The 23828-nt window shown below is 37.2% G+C and overlaps 1 protein-coding gene across 5 annotated transcripts in view; it reads right to left on the bottom strand.

Annotated features, from left to right (window-relative positions):
* Positions 1-985: 985 nt before the first annotated feature.
* arap3 (ArfGAP with RhoGAP domain, ankyrin repeat and PH domain 3) overlaps positions 986-23828 on the bottom strand; it is a 45739-nt gene continuing 22896 nt past the window's right edge. For 3 of the 5 annotated variants that reach the window (XM_073812065.1, XM_065266461.2, XM_073812066.1), the window contains exons 11-34: positions 23094-23293; positions 22516-22601; positions 22200-22382; positions 15891-16032; positions 15635-15739; positions 15316-15472; positions 15130-15232; positions 14847-15045; positions 14661-14724; positions 9444-9607; positions 9142-9354; positions 8842-8947; positions 8606-8753; positions 8310-8378; positions 8154-8228; positions 7911-8028; positions 7648-7776; positions 5861-5994; positions 5656-5738; positions 5532-5567; positions 5209-5272; positions 4985-5128; positions 4855-4893; positions 986-2174 (exon numbers count right to left, since the gene is read on the bottom strand). In XM_073812065.1, coding sequence (XP_073668166.1) covers positions 1743-2174; positions 4855-4893; positions 4985-5128; positions 5209-5272; positions 5532-5567; positions 5656-5738; positions 5861-5994; positions 7648-7776; positions 7911-8028; positions 8154-8228; positions 8310-8378; positions 8606-8753; positions 8842-8947; positions 9142-9354; positions 9444-9607; positions 14661-14724; positions 14847-15045; positions 15130-15232; positions 15316-15472; positions 15635-15739; positions 15891-16032; positions 22200-22382; positions 22516-22601; positions 23094-23293 — 3193 coding nt within the window. In that variant the 3' untranslated portion in view covers positions 986-1742. The remainder of the gene's footprint in view (positions 2175-4854; positions 4894-4984; positions 5129-5208; positions 5273-5531; positions 5568-5655; positions 5739-5860; positions 5995-7647; positions 7777-7910; positions 8029-8153; positions 8229-8309; positions 8379-8605; positions 8754-8841; positions 8948-9141; positions 9355-9443; positions 9608-14660; positions 14725-14846; positions 15046-15129; positions 15233-15315; positions 15473-15634; positions 15740-15890; positions 16033-22199; positions 22383-22515; positions 22602-23093; positions 23294-23828) is intronic. The other 2 variants (XM_073812067.1, XM_065266462.2) reach the window with 1 other exon arrangement.

Here is a 23828-nt window from a genome sequence, read left to right as displayed (position 1 = left end):
GAAATAGATACTGGACTGATTTGGACATAAACATAGAGATTATCTTCTAGGAAATGAGAGGCGTTACCTTTAGAACAAGGTTACTTCAGAGGTGTCCAGTTAAAAGCCTGGATAATAAGATTACTCTTAAAGTCAAATCTCCACAGAAGACACTTTTGATTGACTGATCCTCGGTCAGGTCGAAATGTTTGAGCTCATTACCAAAAACAATCTGTTTTTCTCAAAGACCGCCATTACTATTCTTACATAAAACCTTTAGGCTGACTAATTCCTGGAATACCTTCATAAATATTAAGAAAGCAATTCATTTGAACAAGCAATAATCTTTTTGATAACCATATCTATGTTAACATATTAGGATTCAGTGTAAACAATACATATGTTGTCAATGACTAAAATAATTATTACATTGTTAAATCTCAATCATTTTTGGATGATTTCAAAGTAAAACCAAATCTTTCACTGTTTTTGTGACACATTTGAGTGAGGCTTTGATTTTTTTAGATGACACAAATAATTGACACTTCTTATGATAAATAATATTGGGACAGTAAAGACAAAGTTTGCTGTGACGTCAAGAAAAAATAAAATGTGACATTATGTACTTTTGCCTTTTAATGTTTAGACATTTCTTGACTCCACAGCAAACAGCATAAGTATTGCCCAAATATTTATGAAGGGCACTGTATATGATATATTTTATGATGGATACATTTTGTAAAAAAAAAATATTGATAACTCTTTCATTGATTAAACATTATGCTATCAACTTTAGCGCTTGGTGTATCTTTACAGAGTAAACCATATGTTAGTAACATACCACAAATACTGCAAATTACACAGTACATACAATATATATTTATATTTTTAGTTAATGCAATTTTTAGAAATCAAAAAATAAGCCGCTACATAAAGCAGACAATTGATGTTTGGTAAAAGTGCTCTAATAAAAAAATATTCTTTAGTAAAATACAATGAAGAAAAGTTTGGGGTAGGACAACATATTTATTTTGTTATTAGACTTATAGCACTGTACATTCCTTTAATAAATGCCTGTAAAAGAAGTGTAAATCTGTACAAAGAAAATGCTTTAGATTGTCAAAACATCATGTGTGCTGTATCTATACTGCCCTCTATTGCTCAGTCCTGAAAACATTTCCAGTCATTTTACTTCATCAAATTCCTTCATTGTTTCCAAACACTTGTGTGTTTCAGAATTCTTCAGACAGTCTATATAAATAATTTAATAAATACAATAAACCGTATACATATAAAAACAAATCGAGGTCCCCAAGCAGTAGTCATTTGATCTTCTGTATGCAGTTCAAGGACACCAATGTTAAAGCTTTCTGTGAGACCACAGTTTATGAATTACAGATAACATTCATAAAAATGTATGTTTCATACAGAATAAAACATTGTGTTACTAAGCCAAGAAACAGATTTAGAAACAGTAACTCAATTTAAAAGAACTGCAATAAGTACAAATAATAAAGAGAACAAAACCTTCAAATGGCACATGACAAAAAAAGGTAACCCATTTATACAAAACAATTATGGCACAGTTTCACAAACTTTTATTTTAATCTAAATTGACTTCTTTGGCACAATAATCAAATCATGCTAATACTGCATTCTTACAATCCAATTTCAATCTGATAAAATACAATTTAATAACAGAAGATTCAAGTTGATCTTAAGGGACAAATCTAGTCCAACTTTTCTAATGATCTGTGGTTTCATTAAAAGTTCTCAGTAGTGTGTTGCTCCTTAGACTCTAATTTCTTAGTGAACAAAGTGGAGAGTTCATGTAAGAGCAATTCTTGTTCGGGACTACATGACCTACGGGACCTGTGCCTGTCTGTGACCGACAGAGAGTCACTGGACTCCTCTTGTCCCAGAAAATCTATAGATTCACCAGAGGACAAGGTACTTTCACCGCTCAAAGTCTGAGCTGAGTTGGACCCAACCATGCGATCCAGGGAGGCCGTCTTTCTCTGTCCGAGGCTGACGGGGCGTGCTGGCACCTCCTGAGTCTCAGCATGGGCACTGGACAGGAAACTAGTTTCCAAAGATTTGAGCACCTGCAGGCCGAAATCGCCCACCTCCTCATACAAAGGCTCGGGGAGACTTTCAATTCGCTCTTCAAATGAGTCGTGCTGTATCTTCATGGGCTGGAGAGAAAAAAAGAAAAAGAAAATAAAAGACGACTTCAAACAGGAATGTCTGATTACACTCCCTTACAAAAACTAAAGGGATGGTCTATCCAAAAAATGAAAATTTTGTATTTAAATCACTCTCATGTCGTTTGAACCCCCAAGGTTTTTTTGTTCTTCAGAACCCAAATGTAAGCTTTTAAAAAGCATTGCCTTTCTTTTCAGTGCACAAACAGTGCACATGTTTTCTTTTAAAAAATGTGAACAGCTGGAACAACAGCGATATTGGCTAATTTGTTTTATTTCATAAGATCACATTCTTTAGTTTTGGTACGATTTGTCTTGACCCCTGTGACGTTGGGGTTTGGTGCGGGGTTAGGTTTCATTGTTGTTGTTTTTTTTTTCGTGAGAATCGTATGATTTTGCACGATTAACTTTGTATGAATTGATACGAATTGATTACTTTTGGGAGACTTTCAAGCTTGAAGGGTTTTCTGGTCACTATAGGAGTGGATGGTGTCCGAGGTGTTCACTATCCACTCGCATAGTTACCAGAAGACCCAAAGCAACACATTTAAAAGTCTGCGTTTGGGTTCTAAAGAACAAAAAAAAATCATTGGAGGTTCAGATGTACGGAGCCACTAAGGAGACATGGAGCAAAAATTAAATAAAGTTTAGTTTCCAGTGCGCATCTGAAACTATCGCGTGCGCACGTGAAACTATCGCGTGCGCACGTGAAACTATCGCGTGCGCACGTGAAACTATCGCATTTAGTTTTATGCGCGCACGTGAAACTATCGCGCGCGCACGTGAAACTATCGCGCGCGCACGTGAAACTATCGCGCCGTATGTGAAAGCGGAAGTTTCACGTGCGCAGGAGAAAGTTTCACGTGTGCACGCAAAAGTTTCACGTGTGCACGCGAAACAAAACTTAAAAAAAAATTCTGCACATGAAGGTTTCACGTGAGCACATGAAGGTTTGAGGACATGAAGGTTTGAGCACATGAAAGTTTCACGTGAGCACATGAAACTAAACGTATACGCATAGTAACCAGAAGACCCAAAACAACACATTTAAAAGTCTGCGTTTGGGATCTAAAGAACAAAAAAAAACATTGGAGGTTCAGATGTACGGAGCCACTAAGGAGACATGGAGCAAAAATTAAATAAAGATTAGTTTCCCGTGCGCATCTGAAACTATTGTGTGTGCACGTGAAACTATCGCGTTTAGTTTCACGCGCGCACGTGAAACTATCGCGCACGCATGTGAAAGCGAAAGTTTCACATGCGCAGGAGAAAGTTTCATGTGCGCACGCAAAAGCTTCACGTGTGCACGCGAAACGAAACTTTAAAAAAAAATTCTGCACATGAAGGTTTCACGTGAGCACATGAAACTAAACTAAACTAGATGTTTTTCACCTTAGGGGCTCGGTACAGATGACATGAGGGTGATTAAATAATTAAAAAGTTTTTTATTTTTGTGAACTATCCCTTTAAGCATTGTATAACTACAAATACGAAAAACTTTCATTTGAACCAAAAACATGGACCATGGTTACTATAGTTACCACAAATGAACAATGGCTTTGCCACAGTAACCACAGTTTAACCACGGTTACTACATTTGGACTATAATAAAACCATGGTTATTTTTGTAAGGGCTTATTAAAGCACTTCCAGTTTTTCACTAACAATTTATTGATTTTATAAAATGGTGGCCATAATAATATAAACACATCAATATTTTAATTCAATAATAAGCATTCAAATAATTATACCACATGTTAAACAATCTCTCTGTCAATGTATGTATTTAAATTATGTAGTTCGCAATTGCCTTAAATCAGTTTACATATTAAAAGCATTAAATGTTCAGTCACAAGTGAAGCCATCCAATCATCACAAATCATCCAATCAGATTTAAGATCTGAAACAAAATACAAGCACGCTTCTTTTCTTTATGTACATAAGTGTGATGATGAACGTAATTGAGTGTACGACTCCCTAAATCCCAAAAGATAACAGATACTAAGACTTAACCATACGGTTTTAGGTTACAACCAAACCAGTGACTATTTCCATCTGAAAAATACCTAATCATTTAGATATCTGGTTAAATGATCTTCCATTATGCAAACAACAGAAGTATTTGTGTTTTGCCGGACCTACACAGAAAGGGATTCACCCTTCAACAATGTTCACAACAAATTACTTCCTTTTCCGACTTCAAACTTTTGTCTCAGTATCAGAGCGACAACATCAAGATAATTGCCAAATACACAGAGAACAAAAGCTCAGAGCCCTCAGACAATTTGCTCGCGAGAGCTTTTGGGCTGGGACGCACCAGAGGCTGTGGCATTTTCCCAAAACACAAGAGGTGAAGTGAGCACCCTGCCCTCCCTCAAGGCTACAGTTGCAGAACAATGCAGCAGAACCATTCTTCCTTCAAATGCATCCTGTCATATCAGGAAACCCAGCTTCCCAACAGGAATTGGGTGGAAGAACAGAGGAATTCCTCAATTAAGTATAGCCTGTTTTGTGAAACGCACTCCAAAGCTTGTCGGACGCGAGTGCAATTTGATACTTTTCAAACCACCTGCTTTGACATTTTGACCAGCTATTGTAAACTGAGTAACTGTGACTAAGTCCGAGTTGAAAACGGACAACGCGGTGTGAAATACTCAAAATAAATACTTACGAAAAACATTGAGAGGGCCCTTCTTGTGTGAAGCTTTCTCTGCAGAAGAACACACACACAAAAAACATCTTAAGTCTCAGAAGTGAGTACTGCATGTATTAAACCACTAGAGGACGCCCGTGTGCCTTACCAGAGTCTGATTGGCTGAGAGCATGGTAGAGTTGGTATTGCTCTCCTCTCCTCTGATGGGCACCAGTGGCATGGTGCCGAATTTCTGCTTGGAAATGTCAGAGGAAGAGTGCCGTCTCATGACGGGTGGACGCAGGTCATCGTTCTGGGGGAGATTTAATGATCATTTAATCCTTTTAAAGTCAGTACAGGTAAGCATTTGCCTTATGTACAGGTCATATGTACCTGTGCTTTTAGTAAATTGGTCATCCAGTCCCATAATTCAGTTTCAGAGGAACAGCTGAGACACCTACAAGGTCAAATATCTGGAGTCATTATTTGCCAGTAAAGAACGTATACAGTTATAATACATTATAATGCTTATTATCAGTTATAATATGAAACACTTTTTGATGATTTACTTTAAAATATAAAGTTAAAGTAAATTATTTTGACACGGTACAATGATGTCAGATCATATACTTATACAAACATAGCACTTATTATACTTATTGCATAACGCATTGTATAACATAACAGTAAATCTTATTTTTATTATTATTACGTACATTTGCTGTTTATCAAATAGTACTGTTAGCCCCCATCTGCAAAACACACATAAATAAGTTTGGTTATTTACTTTTATATGGATAAAAGAGGTCAATTTGTTCTTAAAACAAACTTTTGTCTTACTTTGTAGGCGGTTTTAGTTTCTTTTTTATCCCCATGTATATCTTTAAGGTCTTCAGTTGCCACTCTTTCTCTGTCTTGATGCTCTGTGAGATTGCAAGGATGAAAAATAAACACTAAATGTTTGTCTGCAGCAGACTCGGCTGTCATTATCCAGAGACTTGTAATGATGTGGTACAGCGTGTAGAGGTTTGTACAGTAAACATACTTTCTTGTCCTTCATTAGGAGTTTGTGGTCTTTGATTTGGAACAATCTCTCATGGAATCTGTTTCCCTGCAGGAGTTTGGGCGGCTCTTCACGACACTTCAGTACTCCAGACTTCACTATCTCACTCTTGTAGGCTGTCAACCACAACAGAGAACAGATACAAGGTCAAAAACAAACAACAATACGGAGAGTGGATAGACGGTTTCAGCAATAACAACATATACAAGCGGTTCTCGTGTAACTTCCGGTAAACTCCGCAGAGAATCAATAACAATAGGGTCCTTTAAGAATACTTTATTTCTGATAACAAGCTAAATAAACAACAAGTAGATAACCATAGTTCAAATTTCATATCTTAAGCGCATAAAATTGACACCGAGCTAAAGTTACTGTGTAAAATTTGTCCTATACAATGTTAACTACAAACCGGCTGCCAAACCTCCCTTCGCATAGCAGTGATCCATGATCACCATCTCCCCTAGTCTTTAGGAAACTGAAACATTTATTTTTTATTTTTGACAAGGTAATGGTGTTTTTCCATAGACAAATAATGGTATTATTGTTTTGAGGATCATAAGGATAATTTTTTAACCTGAGATTTATACATCATATGAATAAATAAGCTTTCCATTGATGTATGGCTTGTTAGGATAGGAAAATATTTTGCCGAGATACAACTATTTGAAGGTACAAAAAATTGAAATACTTAAAAAATCACCTTTAAAGTTGTCCAAATTAAGTCCTTTGCAATATTTTTTTTGTACATTTATGGTAGGAAATTTACTTAATATCTTAATGGAATTGGAACATGATCTTTACTTAATGTCCTCCTAATGATGTTTGGCAAAAAAAAAAAAAATACAATAATGTGACCCATACAATGTATTTTTGACTATTGATACAAATATATCAGTGCAATCTTATGACTGGATTTGTGGTCCAGGGTCACAAATATGGATTAAACACAATACTGCAGGTCTATTGACAAGAAGGACAATGAACACCAGTACTGTCCGCAAGTTAAACTTTTTTATATTTTAAGAATTGTCATTAATTAATTTTTCTTTCTTTCTTTCTTTTAAACCCCATGTCAGCTAAGGCTATATTTATGGCAAGAATAAAGTCTAATTATAAAGTAAGACTAGAAAAGATGTTTAAAATTTATTTTATCTAAAAATGGTAGGACTATGTTTGGCCTAACTTTATTAAAACTTTTTCAAAAGTATCAACAGAAAAAAAAAGGTTTCATATTAATTCTATAGATTCGCAACTTCTATAACATCACTGTCAAATAAAAAAACTGATTTTTGGTTGGATGGTAACAAAGACAGATAAATTTGGTGCTTTTGCAAATTAGCATACTAGATTGCCATTATAAACAGGTGAATACATCACCTTTGATTCCTCTACTTATGTAATAAAGGCCCAAAATATAAATAATAAATATACATATATAAATATAAATATATAAATAAAATACATATAAAAATATAAATATAAATTGGGTCTTTATTACATAAGGAGAGAAATCAAAGGAGATGAATTCACCTGTTTATAATGGCACTCACCTTGGAAGTTGATTTGTAAAAGCAGGTCTTCGAGATTGCAAGGATATATACAATTTGGGCCTTTATTACATATACACATATATATATATATATATATATATATATATATATATATATATATATATATATATATATATATAAACATATGAAACTATTGTGTTTTGATCAATACCTACATGTTTTTTATCTGTTTTTTTATATACTTGATGTGCAGCTCACCTGTGAAAATGTCTATTGCTTCTCCTCTGGGCACCTTCTTCACCACCAGATACGCAGAGCTGGGATCAGCCATTTTACACCACTGCAGGGCCTGTTCCAATACTTTCTCTTTGGGATGAAGAGGTCGTTCTGTACAAATGACATCCAGCATTTTACCTACTATTTTTCCCAACAACGTGCGGGTGAACAAATAATATGTTTTGGGTGAATTATCCTTTTAATGTGCATTTGTGTTGAAGTGAATTTTTATGAATTTTTTGTACCGAGCTCTCCATCCTCAATGGCCTCAAATGTCATCCACACATCTTTCTCTCCCGCTGGTATATTTCTCATGAACAGCACCTGATTGGTCAGCTCTTCAGCACACATTGTGGGGGAAACCTGTTGAAATACAAGCACAGCTCACATGACTGCGTGTGATGAGTGGTTTGCATCTGCCACCGTGTGGTTGTGTTTTGCAACTGCAACTTCCTGACGCACAAGCAGAAGTTTTTACTGTATCTTACTTTGAGTGTGATGCAGCAGTCTGGTATTTTTTCCTCTAGATAAACCTCAATAATCAAATCCCCTGCCTGTGATAACTGCAGGAAACACAGAAAACATCATCATAAGCTTGTGTGTTTAATGGACAAGCGATGTAAAAGCAGGTGGGTTTCTTTTACCTGTGTGTGTTTCCAGGTGGTGATCAAACTGATTTCCAGTTCAATCTGTGTTTGATGCTCTTCGTCAATCTGAGCGATAATATATAAACACCATTACTGTACACTGTCAGAAATAAATGGTCAAAAAATGTCCCCAAGCTGTCACTGGAGGAGTTCCCTTTCAAAAGGTCCTATTATGTGTGTGCATTTTGTACCTCTGAGGTACTAATATGAACTCTTTAGGTGCAAATGGGAGTGCTTTTTGAAAAGGTACCGCCCCAGTACAGCTAGGGACATATCTAAAGTCATCCACTTACATCAAAGATATACAAGTAGTTATCAATGAGGTCTTCTATGATCTTGACCTCATGTTCTCCTTTGCCGTCAGTCTGAAACAGGCTGGGAGCAAACAGCAGTGACAGGTTCTTGGTGCACATCTGATTCAGATCTGCACACTTCTGTACTCTGAGGACAGATGAAGAAATTGCAGAGAGAAAGAGTGAGACGCCGTGGGGAGATTAGGCTGAAGGATGAAAGATCAAAGATGACTGACCTGTAGAGGTGACTGATGAGTGTTGCTAATGTCGTTCTGTTGACCCGCGGTAAACCTCGAATCAACTCTTTGTATCTGTCCAATCGCTGTGGCTTCTGAGAGATCTCTGCATATAGTACCATAACATTATTATTTTTATTTTTTAGATATCCAATATCAACTTTGGATTTGTCAAATTAAGACAAATCTATAACAATATAATCTTGCAAGTTTTTGTTTCAATCACAGATGTACGTAATAGATAAGCAAATATATTGCAGCTTTAATAAAGTCTAAATAAGAGTTGTTAACTGTACTAACTGGCAGCTTCCCTCCAGAAAGGGTGAAGATCAGCCATGAATATGGGATCATCAATTTCTCTGAAGAATCTCTTCAATACGTCAGTCACATCCTCGATGAAGTTATCTCCAATTCGGAGTTTCACGTTTCTGGCATCCTTACGAAACTCTTCCATCAAAAGCTTGATTCTAGACTTTGCACCGTTTTTTCTGTATATACCCTCATGTCCCAAACCTGTGCAGGTGAGATAAATCATTAGACTGAATTAGGGCAGAGGAGAATTTATATAAGGCGATATGCAGTACATCAGTCTGTCTTCTCACCGTATTGGGTTATAAAGGCAATGCAACTGTCTACGATGATGGGAATGTCGTTTCTGCTGAGCTGCTGGTCTTTTAGGGTGTTCCCTTTACCTCCTGCAGCTTTCTGGATATCGGTGTACCAAAGAGAGAAATCTGTCCGGCCCATGCCCTGCAGGTGCAGAGTCCTGGAAACACAAATCATTTTATTGGTTTGAATTAGACTTTTAATGTTGTGCATTATGATACTGTAATGAGTGACAGGGCAATATAATGTACATACTTGTATCCTTTACACGTTTTTCGTCTCTATCCAGTTTTCCCAACTGGGCATCTGATGTCTAAGACCTTTCTAATCTGATATGTTTTTGGTGTTTATGTAGGCTAGACATTTACCCGCGCGGGCGCGTCTTCTCGCGTGAGATGTGTTGACTTTAGTTTAAAGGGAAACTTCACCCATTTGCATTAAGCTTTGTACCGTTAGAACCCCAGTCATGTTTTTGAATGGTCGTGCATCATTCCCTCAGTTTCCCCTGAGAGGGGAGAAATACTCATTTCAGTGAGGCACTTCCTTCTTTCAATGATGTAAAAATCGTCATTTTGCGTCATTGAAAGAAGGAAATCCTGTATCTCTGTTCAGTGTGAAAGACTACAGACACTCATTCCTCATTTTTCCAAGGTGGGGGCTATGGGTGGGACCCACTCACGCTTCAGACCAATTGCAAATCAGTGGGTGGGACTTACGAAAATATACGAACACAGACGGAAAAAAACGATCAGCCGCCATCTTTATGCTAAGCTAAGCTAAACAAAAGTTGTGGAGCGAGCCAGAATTCATGTTACAATAACAGTGGAAGTTAATCAATATTACATGGAAGAGGGTGATTTTGCAAGCGTGATGCTCTAATCCGCTGTACATTGCACCTTTATGAGCCACAATACTGCAAAGAGCTGAGGCAGATGTAGGAACAGAAGCCCGAGGAGTAGGCCGGAGCCTGGGCTTCGGCTGGGTAGAGGAGCCCGTGGAAGACACCGCAACCATCGGCCTCTGCTGCGTAGAGAAGCTTGGACAGACTACTGCCTGTTTTCTCGCTGTGTGCTTGCTTTATTACATTTCTGCATCAGATAAGGATATGGACGTTTGTTTGGTGAAGGTTTCTAGGCAAGTGAGGAACTTTGCGCGCGTTTGGACATGTTTATTTCACGGACGTGTTTCGGTTTACGAGCAGACGCGCTGGGGAGTATATAAGCTTGGACGGACTCGCGCTGTTTGCTTTCGGTTTAACATTTCTGGATCAGATAAGGATATGAACGTTTGTTTTGTGAATGTTTCTGGTCGCGTGCTTATTTCAAAGACGCGTTTCGGTTTACGAGCACAAGCTCCAAGAGCTGAGGCAGCGGGTCTGTGGAGATATTGTGCAGGGGACGCGTTTGTGTGGAGGATGCAGGGATAAACGGACGTCTGACTAAAGTGAGTGTTTGTATTTTCTTTGTTATACTAACGTGGCATTTATGTACATAATAGCATATCTGAGCGGTGTTTTATATGTCTATATTGTGAGAGCAGTGAGGCCAATAATAACACAAATGTAATTACAGTAAACAAAAGACAAAAAGAAAATTGGTAAAACTAAATAAACATTTAAAATGCATACCCTTTTTTTAAGTACTTGTAAAGACATTGGTACTGCGGATCTGAAACAGCACGTTACTGTTTGAATAAGACTTTGCTACACACCAGACCAGAGTGTTATTGTGTGTAACACAATGTAACATCACGTTTAAAAGTAAATCATGATTGGTGTCCGTCAGACACAGTGGTGATGGCTATATTCTTTGTTTTACTAACGTGGCATTTATGTACATAATAGCATGTCTGAGCCGTGTTCTGATTAATGGGAGTGGCTTGCAGAGCTGTGCATTGTGGTGCATAGTGGGAGTTGTAGTTTTTCATACAAATGTGCTCTAAAGTCACGTTCTGTCTTTTCTCGGTCAAATAGACACAAAATTCTACATTTATGTTACATTTTGACTACAAATATGACCCACTTTCCATAAAGATTAATGCTCTTATCGGTGAAATGGCCCTTTAACGATTGAGACGCGTCATGCAAAAAAAGCGGTAAAAACCCGACCGTGCATTCCGTATTGTTGTCACGGGTGCCCTTCACATGGGTGAACACTTGTTTAAAAACTGCTCGCGCTTTGTCAAAAACTCAATTTGGTCGCAGTTTGGAGGTCTTAGTGCCCCCTGATTGCCCACTCGACCAATCCCGTCTATGGATAATTCGGCTCTGCTCAAATTTATAAAACATGCGCCGTTATATACATACTAGTGTTTCTTTCGTAATGAGACAGCATTGTACTCAAACAACAAGATACTTATTTACCATTGCAAGACGTTCAGCTGCCTCTGACTGCTGTGGAACTTCAGCTCGCTGCACTCAGGGGGCGGAGTTAAGATGTTTGACAGACAGTTTGAGCGGATCCAAAAATATTTAGTTTTTTAATAATTTTATTTGATAAATATATTTGTAAAACACACAGACAGAGGTAAATGTTTAACAATAGCATTAATTTATATATATAAAATAATAATAATAAAACACCTCCAAAAAAGGGCACTTCGGAGTGTAAGGACAAAAAGGGCATGTGTTCTGCACAGGTTGAGCCCTATCTGTGCACGTGCCTGATTCACCCACAATAAAAAACTGCATTCAAAAGAACAAATCACTCAATAATACATATGAAAATTTAATATTTTCAAATTTGAAAGAAGACTAAATTAACAATGCATGATTTGTAGGATTTTAGATACATTGGAATACAGCACAAAAGATTTTTATGGTGTTTTTGTCAGTTCAGGTGCTTGACATCTCACATTTTATCTCAACCTTGTGGTTTGTTTAAAAATATATTTGGAGTGACATTAAGGTGAATAAATTATTAAAAGGGAACCATTTATACAAACTATGATGAACTATTCAATTTGTTTGTGCAAAGAAGTCATGCACAAAGAGAAGCAGGGGGTCACTCATATAAACACTTTTTACTGCCACATCCAAAGGGATGCGTTTGCGATAACAATGGGCTGGAATTACATTGTCCTGCCTACTACACATTTATTGCAATGTAGGTAAATATACGGACAATAAATATTTATTTGATGTATTTATTATCTCATTTTTGTAAGAAATCCAAACCTTCATCAAGGAAAAAATCTTTCCCAACAGATTTAAAAGTGCATTGTATAACTATTACAAGGATTTCTTGGGAAAAATGCAATATGATATATAAAACTATATTATTAGTGGTGTACAAATGAACCTTACAAAATTAACTGTATCGTTTTATTTTCCTTAGAATGAGCCGTTTTTATATAGATACACCGTGGGTCCCCTTACATGGAAGTCACAATTTCGTGCTGCCATGTTTCTACAGCAGCCCTAATCCGACAAACTCCTCTATAGAGCACGTTTTGTCACTACGTTGTCTGTAACAGTTTACTTAAAGGGGTGTTCATAAGAATGACATGACATCTTCATAATCATGACATGACACGTTTCGTAAACATGAAGAAGATTTTATGCACGTATACGACAACTGTCATTAAGTGTCATTCGTTCAATGATGTCATTTTTCATGCAAATATTACATTGTTTGACAACTTGACATAAACCAATACATCATAACATGACTAAATCTGTCCTAAACATGACATAGCAGATAAATCATCAAAATTAAGAAACTACCTAGCTTTATGCGTTAACATTATAGTAAAATATCATGTGGTTGGTTTTGATATTGGCTGTCAAGAGGCCATTACATGTGTCTGACCACTTTTGCCCGTGATACCAGTGAAACTTGTCATTAAAATGTCATTAAGTGCTAATACTCTGTCAAAGAGTTTTATAACAAGTGTCATAAATATTTTTCCTGACCTTAACTATAGTGGTAAAAAATAAATTTGTCATTAAAATGTCATTAAGTGTTAATATTCTGTCAAATAGTTTTATAAAAGCATCATAAATATTTTTCTTGACCTCAACTACAGTGGTAAAAAAATACATTTGTCATTAAAATGTAATTAAGTGTTAATATTCTGTCAAATAGTTTTATAAAAGCATCATAAATATTTTTCTTGACCTCAACTACAGTGTTACAAATTAAATTTGTCATTAAAATGTCATTAAGTGCTAATACTCTTTCAAGTAGTTTTAAAACAGCGTCATGAATATTCTTAATTTCATAATGTTTTTTTTTTTTGTTACCTCCAGGTGTTATAGAGAAATAAAATAAATCATACAACAATAATAATAATAATAATAATAAAATTATAATAATAAAAATGGATAAAAATATATTTAATTGCATTTGGAGACTGAATTACCTAAAATTAAATAAAAACATAATAGTACAATGGTGGGTTAAGCCATGCAGCATTTGGTCCATATTGCTGCAAAAACGTTAATTTAAAATGTTAATTAAATTAAATTAAATTAATTTTTTGTTAGTTTTTCTTCTATGTCAGAAAATGTCAGAACCCTTTGTGTAAGAAAGAACAAGTTCTGTTATTTGTCAGTTTTTTATGTATTGTGCACATACATAAAGTTAAATATAATCTTTTGACGTGTCTGTTTATTAACAATTAGTATTAACACTTAATGACTACATGGTATGGACACTTAATGAACACTTAATGAAAGTTGTCATTAATGTGCATAAAATCTTCTTCATGTTCACGAAACGTGTCATGTCATGATTATGAAAGTGTCATGTCAGTCTTATGAACACTCCTTTAAGTAAAGTGTTACCACGTTGTCTAAGACGATGATGTGTTTGTCTTGTGGTGGCTACTGTTTTAGAAGAGAGGGGTGAGCTGTGGACTGAGCTGTTGGTTGCAATTCACAGTCTCACCACAAGATGCTGCTAAAAATCTACACAGTGCACCTTTAAACGAAGATGTGAAGTTCGAACAAGACAAGCACTTTGGTTAATAATTTGCAAATTAAATATTCATAATTATGCCTATTTATACTGAATTTCTTTGTAAGTAATAAATTGCACCCATTAAGATGACTCATAGTACTCAGATGATGCTGTGTAATCCGTTTCAGGTGGTTGCTGTCTGGGAATACAAACCTCAATTTCGTCACTGGCCCACCAGAATTCCAGAGGGCCGTGTAATAATAATAATAATAAAATGCATAAGCATTGGTTTTGGGTAAAACATACACCCACCTTCCTTTCTCGACAAGAACCAGAATGTCCTTCTTCTCATGGTTCTCTGTTTCCGATGCAATGCCTTCATTATTAAACCAAGAAAAGGATACAGATACTTTAGATAAGTAGACACTTTATTTTTCATTATTATCTTTGAAACACCCACACAAAGTGATTTCACAGTGATTGTAGCAGCAGACTCACTGAGCTCCTGTAGGCGTTTCAGGTTTATAATATCCTCGGCGGCTCCGTCATTTCCAGGACAGATGAACAGGTTGGACTTCTGCAGAACAAAGAAGCCTTCTTTCCACTGTTGAGGGTCGAGCATGGCCTTGTAGCGCAGCACACCCACCCGCTCGAACTCTCTCGCCAGCAGGCAGTGACAGCTGAGAGGGGTGGTGGCCTGTCAGCGATGAAAACACAGCCGAGATCTAATGCAAGCTATTTCCTGTGTACAGAAAACAAAGCTCAACTGATTAATATTTACCTTCCCGATTGCTCTCGCCCAACTGTGCAATGCGTCCGGAGTCTCCAGTCCAAACTGGATCACTTTATCGGACGTCAGGCAGAGTTCAAAAGTGTATCGAAACCTGAATAGTACAAAAGAAATAAATGAGATGATATTGCAATATCATTTCTTAATTTTCTTGAATAAATGACCGTCTGTACATACTTGTCAATAAAGCCACTGTTGTTGCTGGAGTCTGGCCTGCTGACGCCTAAACAGATGATGTCTTTAACATCGATCTTCATACTGGGCTCATGACATCTGTCGGATTCATAAAACAGGATGGACTTCTCCACCGAACACCAGTACTTCTGAAAATCTGCTGAGAAAATCCAAATGGTCAAAAGGTATTAAAATCCAACCCAAACAGATATGACACTGACAATGTAAGTGGGCACAGAAATGCCAACTCTGAAATTTAATGGAAGTGGTACATTCTGCCCCTAGAACTCTGCCAAGGCTTGTGCTTGCCATATTCGCCTACCGTCTCTGGTTCTTCTAGATAATGTGCCTTTGTTAAGAGAGCCTGACTTGTAGAGGTAGCCAGAGTACAGGATGGCCTGCATGATCTCATCATATACACAGGAATCTGTATCCAAAAAAAACATAATTTAACATCCAGTAATTCATTTAAGAAATATTAAGCCAACATTAGATTAAACATGGTTATTAAAACTTTGCTTAAACAACAAAGATGGTGCTGGCCTACAATACTGTTGTCTGTGATCTTGTGTTTGTACCTGCAGACTGTGTGTATGAGTAATGTGGAGACACACGTTTGTCGTTTCCATTAGCGTTGGAGAGTCTCACCGCCTCTGCTTCAGCGAAAATCTGAGTGACGGTTTTCAGCAAGTTCTGCTCGGTCACCGCCGTGCACAAGGTCTGCCGGGTGATTACACACATACAGCACTTTTAGCCAAAGGACACTGTGAACTTAATCTTACAAAAATCCATTTATTCACCACAGTGCTTTGTTTCTTAATTATTTACAATTCAAAGCACACCCATTGGCTTGTTCTGCGGATACATAGGTAAGCTGAATGCACAAATGATAGAGCTGGCTATTTTAAGAAAAGATGTCCTTTGCTGCCCAAGTACAGGCTGAACTTAAAGTTGTCTTTTAAAGCTAAGGTAGAAATGGACAGCGGTTCAGTATTTAAGTATTGCAAAATATCATACTGCAGGAGTGCAAGAGGAAACATATTTGTTGCTGTCAAGTGGCGTTGACAATAACATGACCTCACTGTTATTTGCGCAAAAGGCTTTGTATTTCCGTCACAGCAGTCTATTAGGAAACTACTTTGAAACTGCTGAATTTCTATGGTCGTTCCATTATTTTTTAAGTTAACCCTTATAAGTCTCTTGAGTTCAAAACTTTTCTTTAGTTAAAAAAGTGGTTCCCTTCATCTCAGTGGAATAAGAGTTTGTGACTTTTCTTTTCTGTGACTTTATATTCATCATGTAAAAAAAACTGGGCTTGATTCGATTGTTCTGAAGATGTAAATTTTTTTTTACAAAAGTGGGGTCAAAATGACCCCAATTGAAAATGAATGGGAAATGCTATTCTACTATTCTATTTGAAATGATATTTATTTGTTTTATTTATTTGTTATTAATATTTAATGTCCTTTATCATGTTTATATACACATACATTCACATAATGTATCACTAAAGTAGTGATGTGAGCAGTTGGCCACATCCAGTTAAATGAATGGGTCTCTATGGGCATCTGTTGGTTAAAATTAGGGCTGTGCTGATACATTGTGTTCCCCATTAAAAAGACCTGCTTGAAATCGATACTGAATCGCAAGGCTCCGATTCTGTGTTTCATGCACAGCTTGTGTGTGTACTACGGCTCTATGACCAGATTATCTAATTTTGCTGTTTATGACTCCCAATCACTATGCAATGTGGTTTCAAAACTAAAAGCCTCGACTTCCAGAGTTGATCCAATACCATCTTGTCTTTTTAAATCATGTTTTGACTCCCTCTCTCATGTTGTTTTGACAATCATCAATGGCTCACTGTGTACTGGTGTTGTGCCAGCAGCACTTAAAATTGCTGCTGTCACCCCAGTACCTAAAACTAACAACATGAACTTTGATAATCCTAATAATTTTCGTCCAATTTCTAATCTGCCATTCCTAGCCAAAATTCTAGAACAAACAGTGGCTTCCCAACTGCTTTCTCATCTTTCCACTAACAATCTTTTTGAGCCACTTCAGTCTGGATTCCGTAAACTCCACAGTACGGAAACAGCGTTAGTTAAGGTTACTAATGACTTGTTGATGGCTTCTGATTCTGGCTGTTTATCTATTCTGATTCTTCTTGATCTTAGTGCCGCTTTTGACACTTTAGATCATTCTATTTTAATCACACGGTTAGAGACTATATTTGGCATTTGTGATTCGTCATTGAACTGGTTTAAGTCCTACCTTTCTGATCGAAAGCAGTTTGTTGTGATGGGTGACTGCAAGTCTGAGGTTGGTATGGTGCAATCGGGTGTTCCTCAAGGATCAGTCTTGGGCCCATTGCTTTTTAATATTTACATTTTCCCACTTGGCCAGCTTTTAAAGTCACTTGGTCTTAACTATCACTTTTATGCCGATGATACTCAGATTTACATACATTCAAAACCTGATACCACTATGACTGTGTCTTTTCTTTCTCAATGTCTTATTGATATTAAGAAATGGATGTCTGACAATTTTTTGTGTCTGAATAGTGACAAGACAGAAGTGATGCTTGTTGGTTCACCTCATCAGTTGCGCAAAGCAGAGTCCATAACATTATGTGTGGATGGCTCTGCTTTGCAATTCCAAACTAAATTAAAAAATTTGGGGGTGATTTTTGATGCCAATTTAACATTTGATGCTCATGTTCGTAATACTGTTAAAACATCATTTTTCCATCTTAGAAACATTGCCAAACTGCGTCCTATGCTGACTTTCCCTGTGGCTGAAAAGTTAATCAACACTTTTGTCTTTTCACGTATTGACTACTGTAATGCCTTGCTGGCTGGAGTTCCTAAAGCTACCCTAAACAAACTACAGTTGGTACAAAATTCTGCTGCTAGAATTCTGACTGGGACCAGTACAAGGGAGCACATTACACCTACCCTAGAGGAATTGCACTGGCTCCCTGTCAGTTTTCGTATTGATTTTAAAATCCTTTTGCTTACCTATAAGGCCCTAAACAATCTGGCTCCCCAATATCTGCGTGAGCTTTTAATCCCTTACACTCCTACACGTGCTCTACGCTCGTCTGAAGCTGGTCTTTTAACTGTCAAAACAACACGCCTAAAAACTATGGGTGATCGGGCTTTTACTTGTGTGGCTCCTAAATTGTGGAATTCTTTGCCCTCAGAGATTAGGAATGCAGAATCCCTGGGTATTTTTAAATCCCACCTTAAAACATACTTTTTTAGAGTAGCTTTTCGGTGATAACTTTGTTTGTTGTTATTTGGCTTTTACCTTTGTATGTTAAGTTTTAATACCTGTCATGTTATGTGCTCCTTTTAATTTCTTCTCTTTTTATGTGAAGCGCTTTGAGATACTGCTTTTAAAGGCGCTATATAAAATAAAGTTATTATTATTATTATTATTATTAGGAAGTCTTTATCAATCTAAAATCATTATGAGTTGTCGGAGCCGATGGTGTAGTGGACGGTGCTCCGACACATGGTGCATACGCACTTCTGGCGACCCGAGTTCGAATCCCGGCTCAAGGTCCTTTGCCAATCCCATACCCCGCTCTTCACCCTATACTTTCCTGTCATCTCTGAAATTACTTTCTATCAAATAAAGGCAAAAATGGCCCAAAAAATAATAACTAAAATCATTATGAGTTTGAGTCGTTTATAACGTGCATTTAAAAAAGCAACACTCGCCAAACACAATTATTCAAAATATTTGTATTATTATGAAAACACCTGAAACAATCTGAAGAACAGCGATATAAATAATCCTTTAGACATTTCCTGGTATAGCGTTTGGTATGCTACTTCTGTGGCACAAATGGCGTTTCTGCACGAGAGCGCCCTCTGGCTTTTGGATGTGGCGGTATTTCACCGTAATTCATTCAAATTCATTCATTGAGAAAACGCGCATTTGCATGATTAACCAGCACAGCCCTAGTTAAAATGATTTATTTCCTAAACTGTAATTCTTTTATGTTTTTTTTCTAACCAGCAAATGGCCGAATTCAACACATAACATCTAGATCAAATATAGATCATAATTTATGTGAATTTTTCATAAAAATTTGATATTTATATGCAAGCTAATGGTGTAGTTGAATAATTTTGTGGTATACACAAGTACTTCATATCCCCAGAACACAACATTAATGTATAGATGGGAATTAAAAAAAAGATATAATATATGTATCATTAAAAATGTATATATTTTTTTGTAATGACTCTTTCAATTTCTGGGGTCATTTTCACCCCCGCGGACCTCTAATGTAAACAAGAAAATCGGGGGTTTATGAGGGTTAATGTAAAAAAAGCAATTCCTAGAGAGTTAAATGTTAAAATTAAAAAGAATACATTTCTGTAAATAAAATGTTCCACATTTTTCTATTGCTGATTTCATTCTATCACAATTTTTATCTTAAAGGAACAGTGACATGTGATTGCAGTACCAGTTTTAGCCACAAGTTTTGTGATTGCAATACCAGTTTTGGCCACAATCCTACATACTGTTTCTTTAAACTCATTCAACTCTGGGTTAAACATCACTAAAATGTAAAAACTTTTAAAAGGAGACTTATTATTTCACTATAATTTTATTTTAATTTTGAAGTCAGTATTAGTCTTTACATGAACATTTTACATCCTCAATCTGACCAATAGAGTTAAAGGAGCTGTGTGCAACATAACTTGGTAAATTTTAATACGACGAAAATACATTTTTCCATGCCCCCTCTCTCAGGTTGCCAGACACATACAGGAGCGCAGCTGAGAAGGGAAAGCATAGTTTAAGTGCTCAGTTTTATGTTTGCAATGTATTTTGTTGTCTGTAAATTACAAACCCACTTGTGTTTTTATATAACTCAATCTGCAACTTATTTCGGAGGTTGCATTTATAGGTCATTCCGGTCTCGTTTAAGAAATTGTGATAACTGGCAACCGAGCTGTCGAAATACGCTATTGGGTAAACTGGTAGTGGACAGGATCACATAGACCAAAACAAAAACAGATGTCGACACATCAGGCGCATTTCAAAAAGTAACTAACTACAGCATTGTTTTTTCAGAGAAACAGATACGTGAACTTAGTATGTTTCCTAAATATCTACAAACATTTTATAGTAATTTTTTTATTAGTATAGTCATAGGTTTTTAAATGTTTAAAGGATTAGTTTATCCAAACATTAAAACGTTATTTTTTAAACACTCGATGGCTTGCTTTGCTCTTCAAAAACCATTACATTACATTTAAACATTTAGCCGACACTTTTAGTCACTTTGGATAAATCTATCCATTTAATCTATACATTGTTTTATCAGCGAGCGTGTTCCCTAGAAATCGAACCCTCAATCTTTTGCACTGCTCTACCAACTGAGCTACAGAAACTAACAAAACACAGAACCCAAAAAGTGAGGCACAAGTCAAAACTTTCATCAATAATAGATTATATTTCAGTTTGTTTTTCACCAAAACCCCCTTTGTATGCCTTAAGGACACCTGAAATATATGACACGAGACACTTAGGGCTCTATTTTAACGATCTGAAACGCAAGTGCGAAGCGCAACGCGCAAGTGAGTTTGTGGGCGGATCTTGGGCGCTGTTGCTATTTTCCCGGCGTGAGAAATAACTCTTGCGCCGGGCGCAAATCAATAAGGGGTTGGTCTGAAGTAGGTTCATTATTCATAGGTGTGGTTTGGGCGTAACGTCAAATAAACCAATCAGAACGCTAGCCAACATTCCCTTTAAACGCAAGGGCGCAAGTTCCATGGCGGGTTGCTATTATTATGACGGATTTACCAGGCGCACGCCAGGAGCGGTTCACAGCCGAGGAGACCGACGTCCTTGTACGAGGGAATCCCACGCTTGCCAGCATAAATCGGGCACGCCGTGTAACGGGAGGTGGATCTGCCTCAGGACTTGACGCCAGCAGAGGACATCGCTGCGTCCACCCTCACCGCTGAAAGGGTTTGGGGGCTTTGAAATCGGACCCAAGAAACGCAAGCAAGGTCCAACCCCAAAGTACTCTTACAAATCAAGTTCATATACATTAAGGTTTCTTATGAAAACATTGTAACTATTATTTACATAAAATAAACGTAATACAGCCACACAACAAAGTTATGAAAATATTTTAATCGTTATTTGCATGAGAATAAATAAAAACTATCACCACAATGCTCACCACTATGATTCCCCTTATCTCGTGTATTAATATTTTTAAGTGTAACAATTTATGATTTGCAAAAATAACTGTTGCATCTGTGTAGATTAGATAAGCAAAGTGTATGCGCGTTGTGCACGCTATACATTATGGTCAAGCATGCGCCCTTAAAATAGCATAATGAACCACGCGCAACGCGCCACTGACTTTAGACTAGTTTTTTTTGGTTAGTAGCGCAATTGTTTTTTGAAACTGCAAAATAGCATAAGAGATGGTTTGCGCCGCAACACGCCTCCTTTTTGCGCTGAACCGCCCAGGGAGCGCAAGTTCATTCCCTAGTTTGCTGACGTGCATCTGTGGAGGGAAAAACCCAGCTGTGCGCCGGCGCAAAATACGAATGATACATGCGTCACTGACAAAGTCAATTGCGCTGGGTGCAAGATAGGGCCCATAATCTGCTTTTGTATGATGCTTTTGCATTCTTTTGAAGCTTCAGAAGAGGTAGTCAATATCCACACCCAATGTAACCAGAAACCCCAAAACAACCCTGTTTTTAAAAATTCAGCTTTTTGTTTCCGAAAAGAAAGAAAGCTATCAGCATGAGAATGTGTAAATAATGACAAAAAAAATTAACTACAGCACTGCACATTTAAGACACATACATCTACTGACTACACAATGTTCTATCTTTTACCTTAAGAAGCTCCTCTTGGGTGCTAAAACTGGGATGTGGGTGGCGGTATCTTCCCTCCCGATACTTGTGGATGATAAATTCCCTCCGTTGTTCAGGGGAGGCATCACAGTCCAGCTCCTCAGTCACAGAAAGTCTGGCCGCCCAGAATTCATTGGCTCTGTCATTGCCGAGCATTATAAAGAGCTACAACACACAAGATCGAGGGTTCAAGTTGACCTCATTTGTCACTGATTTAAAAACAAAATGTGGCAAAATCACCGGCCGGTATATCAGGATCTTTTTACGCAAACCCCTCTCGACTCGCAGTCACCCATACCTGAACGATCTCATTGCTCCACACGCTGGTGTCTAGTTTCAGACTCTGCACTTTCGACACCATTGTGCCAAGACCTCTGTGCTGGCCTGCAGGCAAACAGAACAAAAGAGGCATCACATCACTCTTCATTCACTCTATTTGGCCCACAATGACTTCCTGATATGGTGCGTCTGAGACACTTTTATCTGTAGCATACACAGTACGACATGCTGGACCTCTCTTGAACTCTTCAATGAACTTAGGAACTATAAACACCATCTGCACCAATCCAAGATGCTGCACTGCCATTACGCGACACTTTCCAAAAACAGTGTACACTCTTTAAAACATGATATATGAAAAACAAAACACAAAATGTGAGAAGCTAAATATTATAATAAAATGTGATATTTTTAGTAATAAAATTAGTTATATTTAACATTAGTTTTTACCACAATAAATGAAAGATAAGAACAAATGACAGCTTTATTATATAGAAAAGGTTAAAAGTTCAAATGGTTAAGGTGACAATGACAAATAAGCCATCAAGCCAACAAGATCCTCTTCACGCTGCCAACCATAGTCTCACATACACACACCTGCGCAGTTCTTGCAGATGACCACACAGAGATTGATGGACGCCCAGTCTGGATTGATGGCTTTACAGTCGGCACAGATCTTGTTGGATCTGTTAGACCAGATCTTCTCAGCCACCTCATAATCAGATAAGGTTTCTGCTATAGATTCCTGCATCGCCTCCATCCAGTCCCTCTTCTCTCGATCTGAATCCGCTGTAAAGCTGCAATAGAGTCAAGTCTTTGTAAGAACCACTTCATGGCTTGTTTATTGTTCTTAACATAATATTTGTAGTTGGTTTAATAAAGGTTTGGGGTTAAAATTAACATATCCACAACTATATATGTCCGTATATATAGAAATTAAAGGAAAACACCACCGATTTTCAATATTTTACTGTGTTCTTACCTCAACTTAGTGCTGCAAACTAAGTGCCCTTCTGCCATACAATAGAGTTTCCATTTTTTGTCTGCTTAAAAAATCCCCATGTTTTATTTTGTGCCACCATACTTAATCGTCTTTAAATAGGGAAAACTTGGAAGTGTTTGGTGGCTTCTAAATTCATCCCTGTTTGGATCCTAAGGAATGAATGGGTCTAGGCTAAATGCTAACACATTCACGAAGAGTTGTGCAAAGATGAAGCGCACGTATTGAAAAAACATAGGTACCAGTATGTATTAATTCGTCTGAGGTAAGAACATAGTAAAATATTGAAAAACGGTAGTGTTTTCCTGTAAGGCTGCAAGATTTCTCGGAAT

Source organism: Paramisgurnus dabryanus, chromosome 16 (genome assembly GCF_030506205.2).
Source record: "Paramisgurnus dabryanus chromosome 16, PD_genome_1.1, whole genome shotgun sequence".
NCBI classification, from domain to species: Eukaryota; Metazoa; Chordata; class Actinopteri; order Cypriniformes; family Cobitidae; genus Paramisgurnus; species Paramisgurnus dabryanus.
The sequence above is the reverse complement of the archived record's forward strand: the minus strand, read 5'-3'. Positions and strand labels throughout refer to the sequence as shown.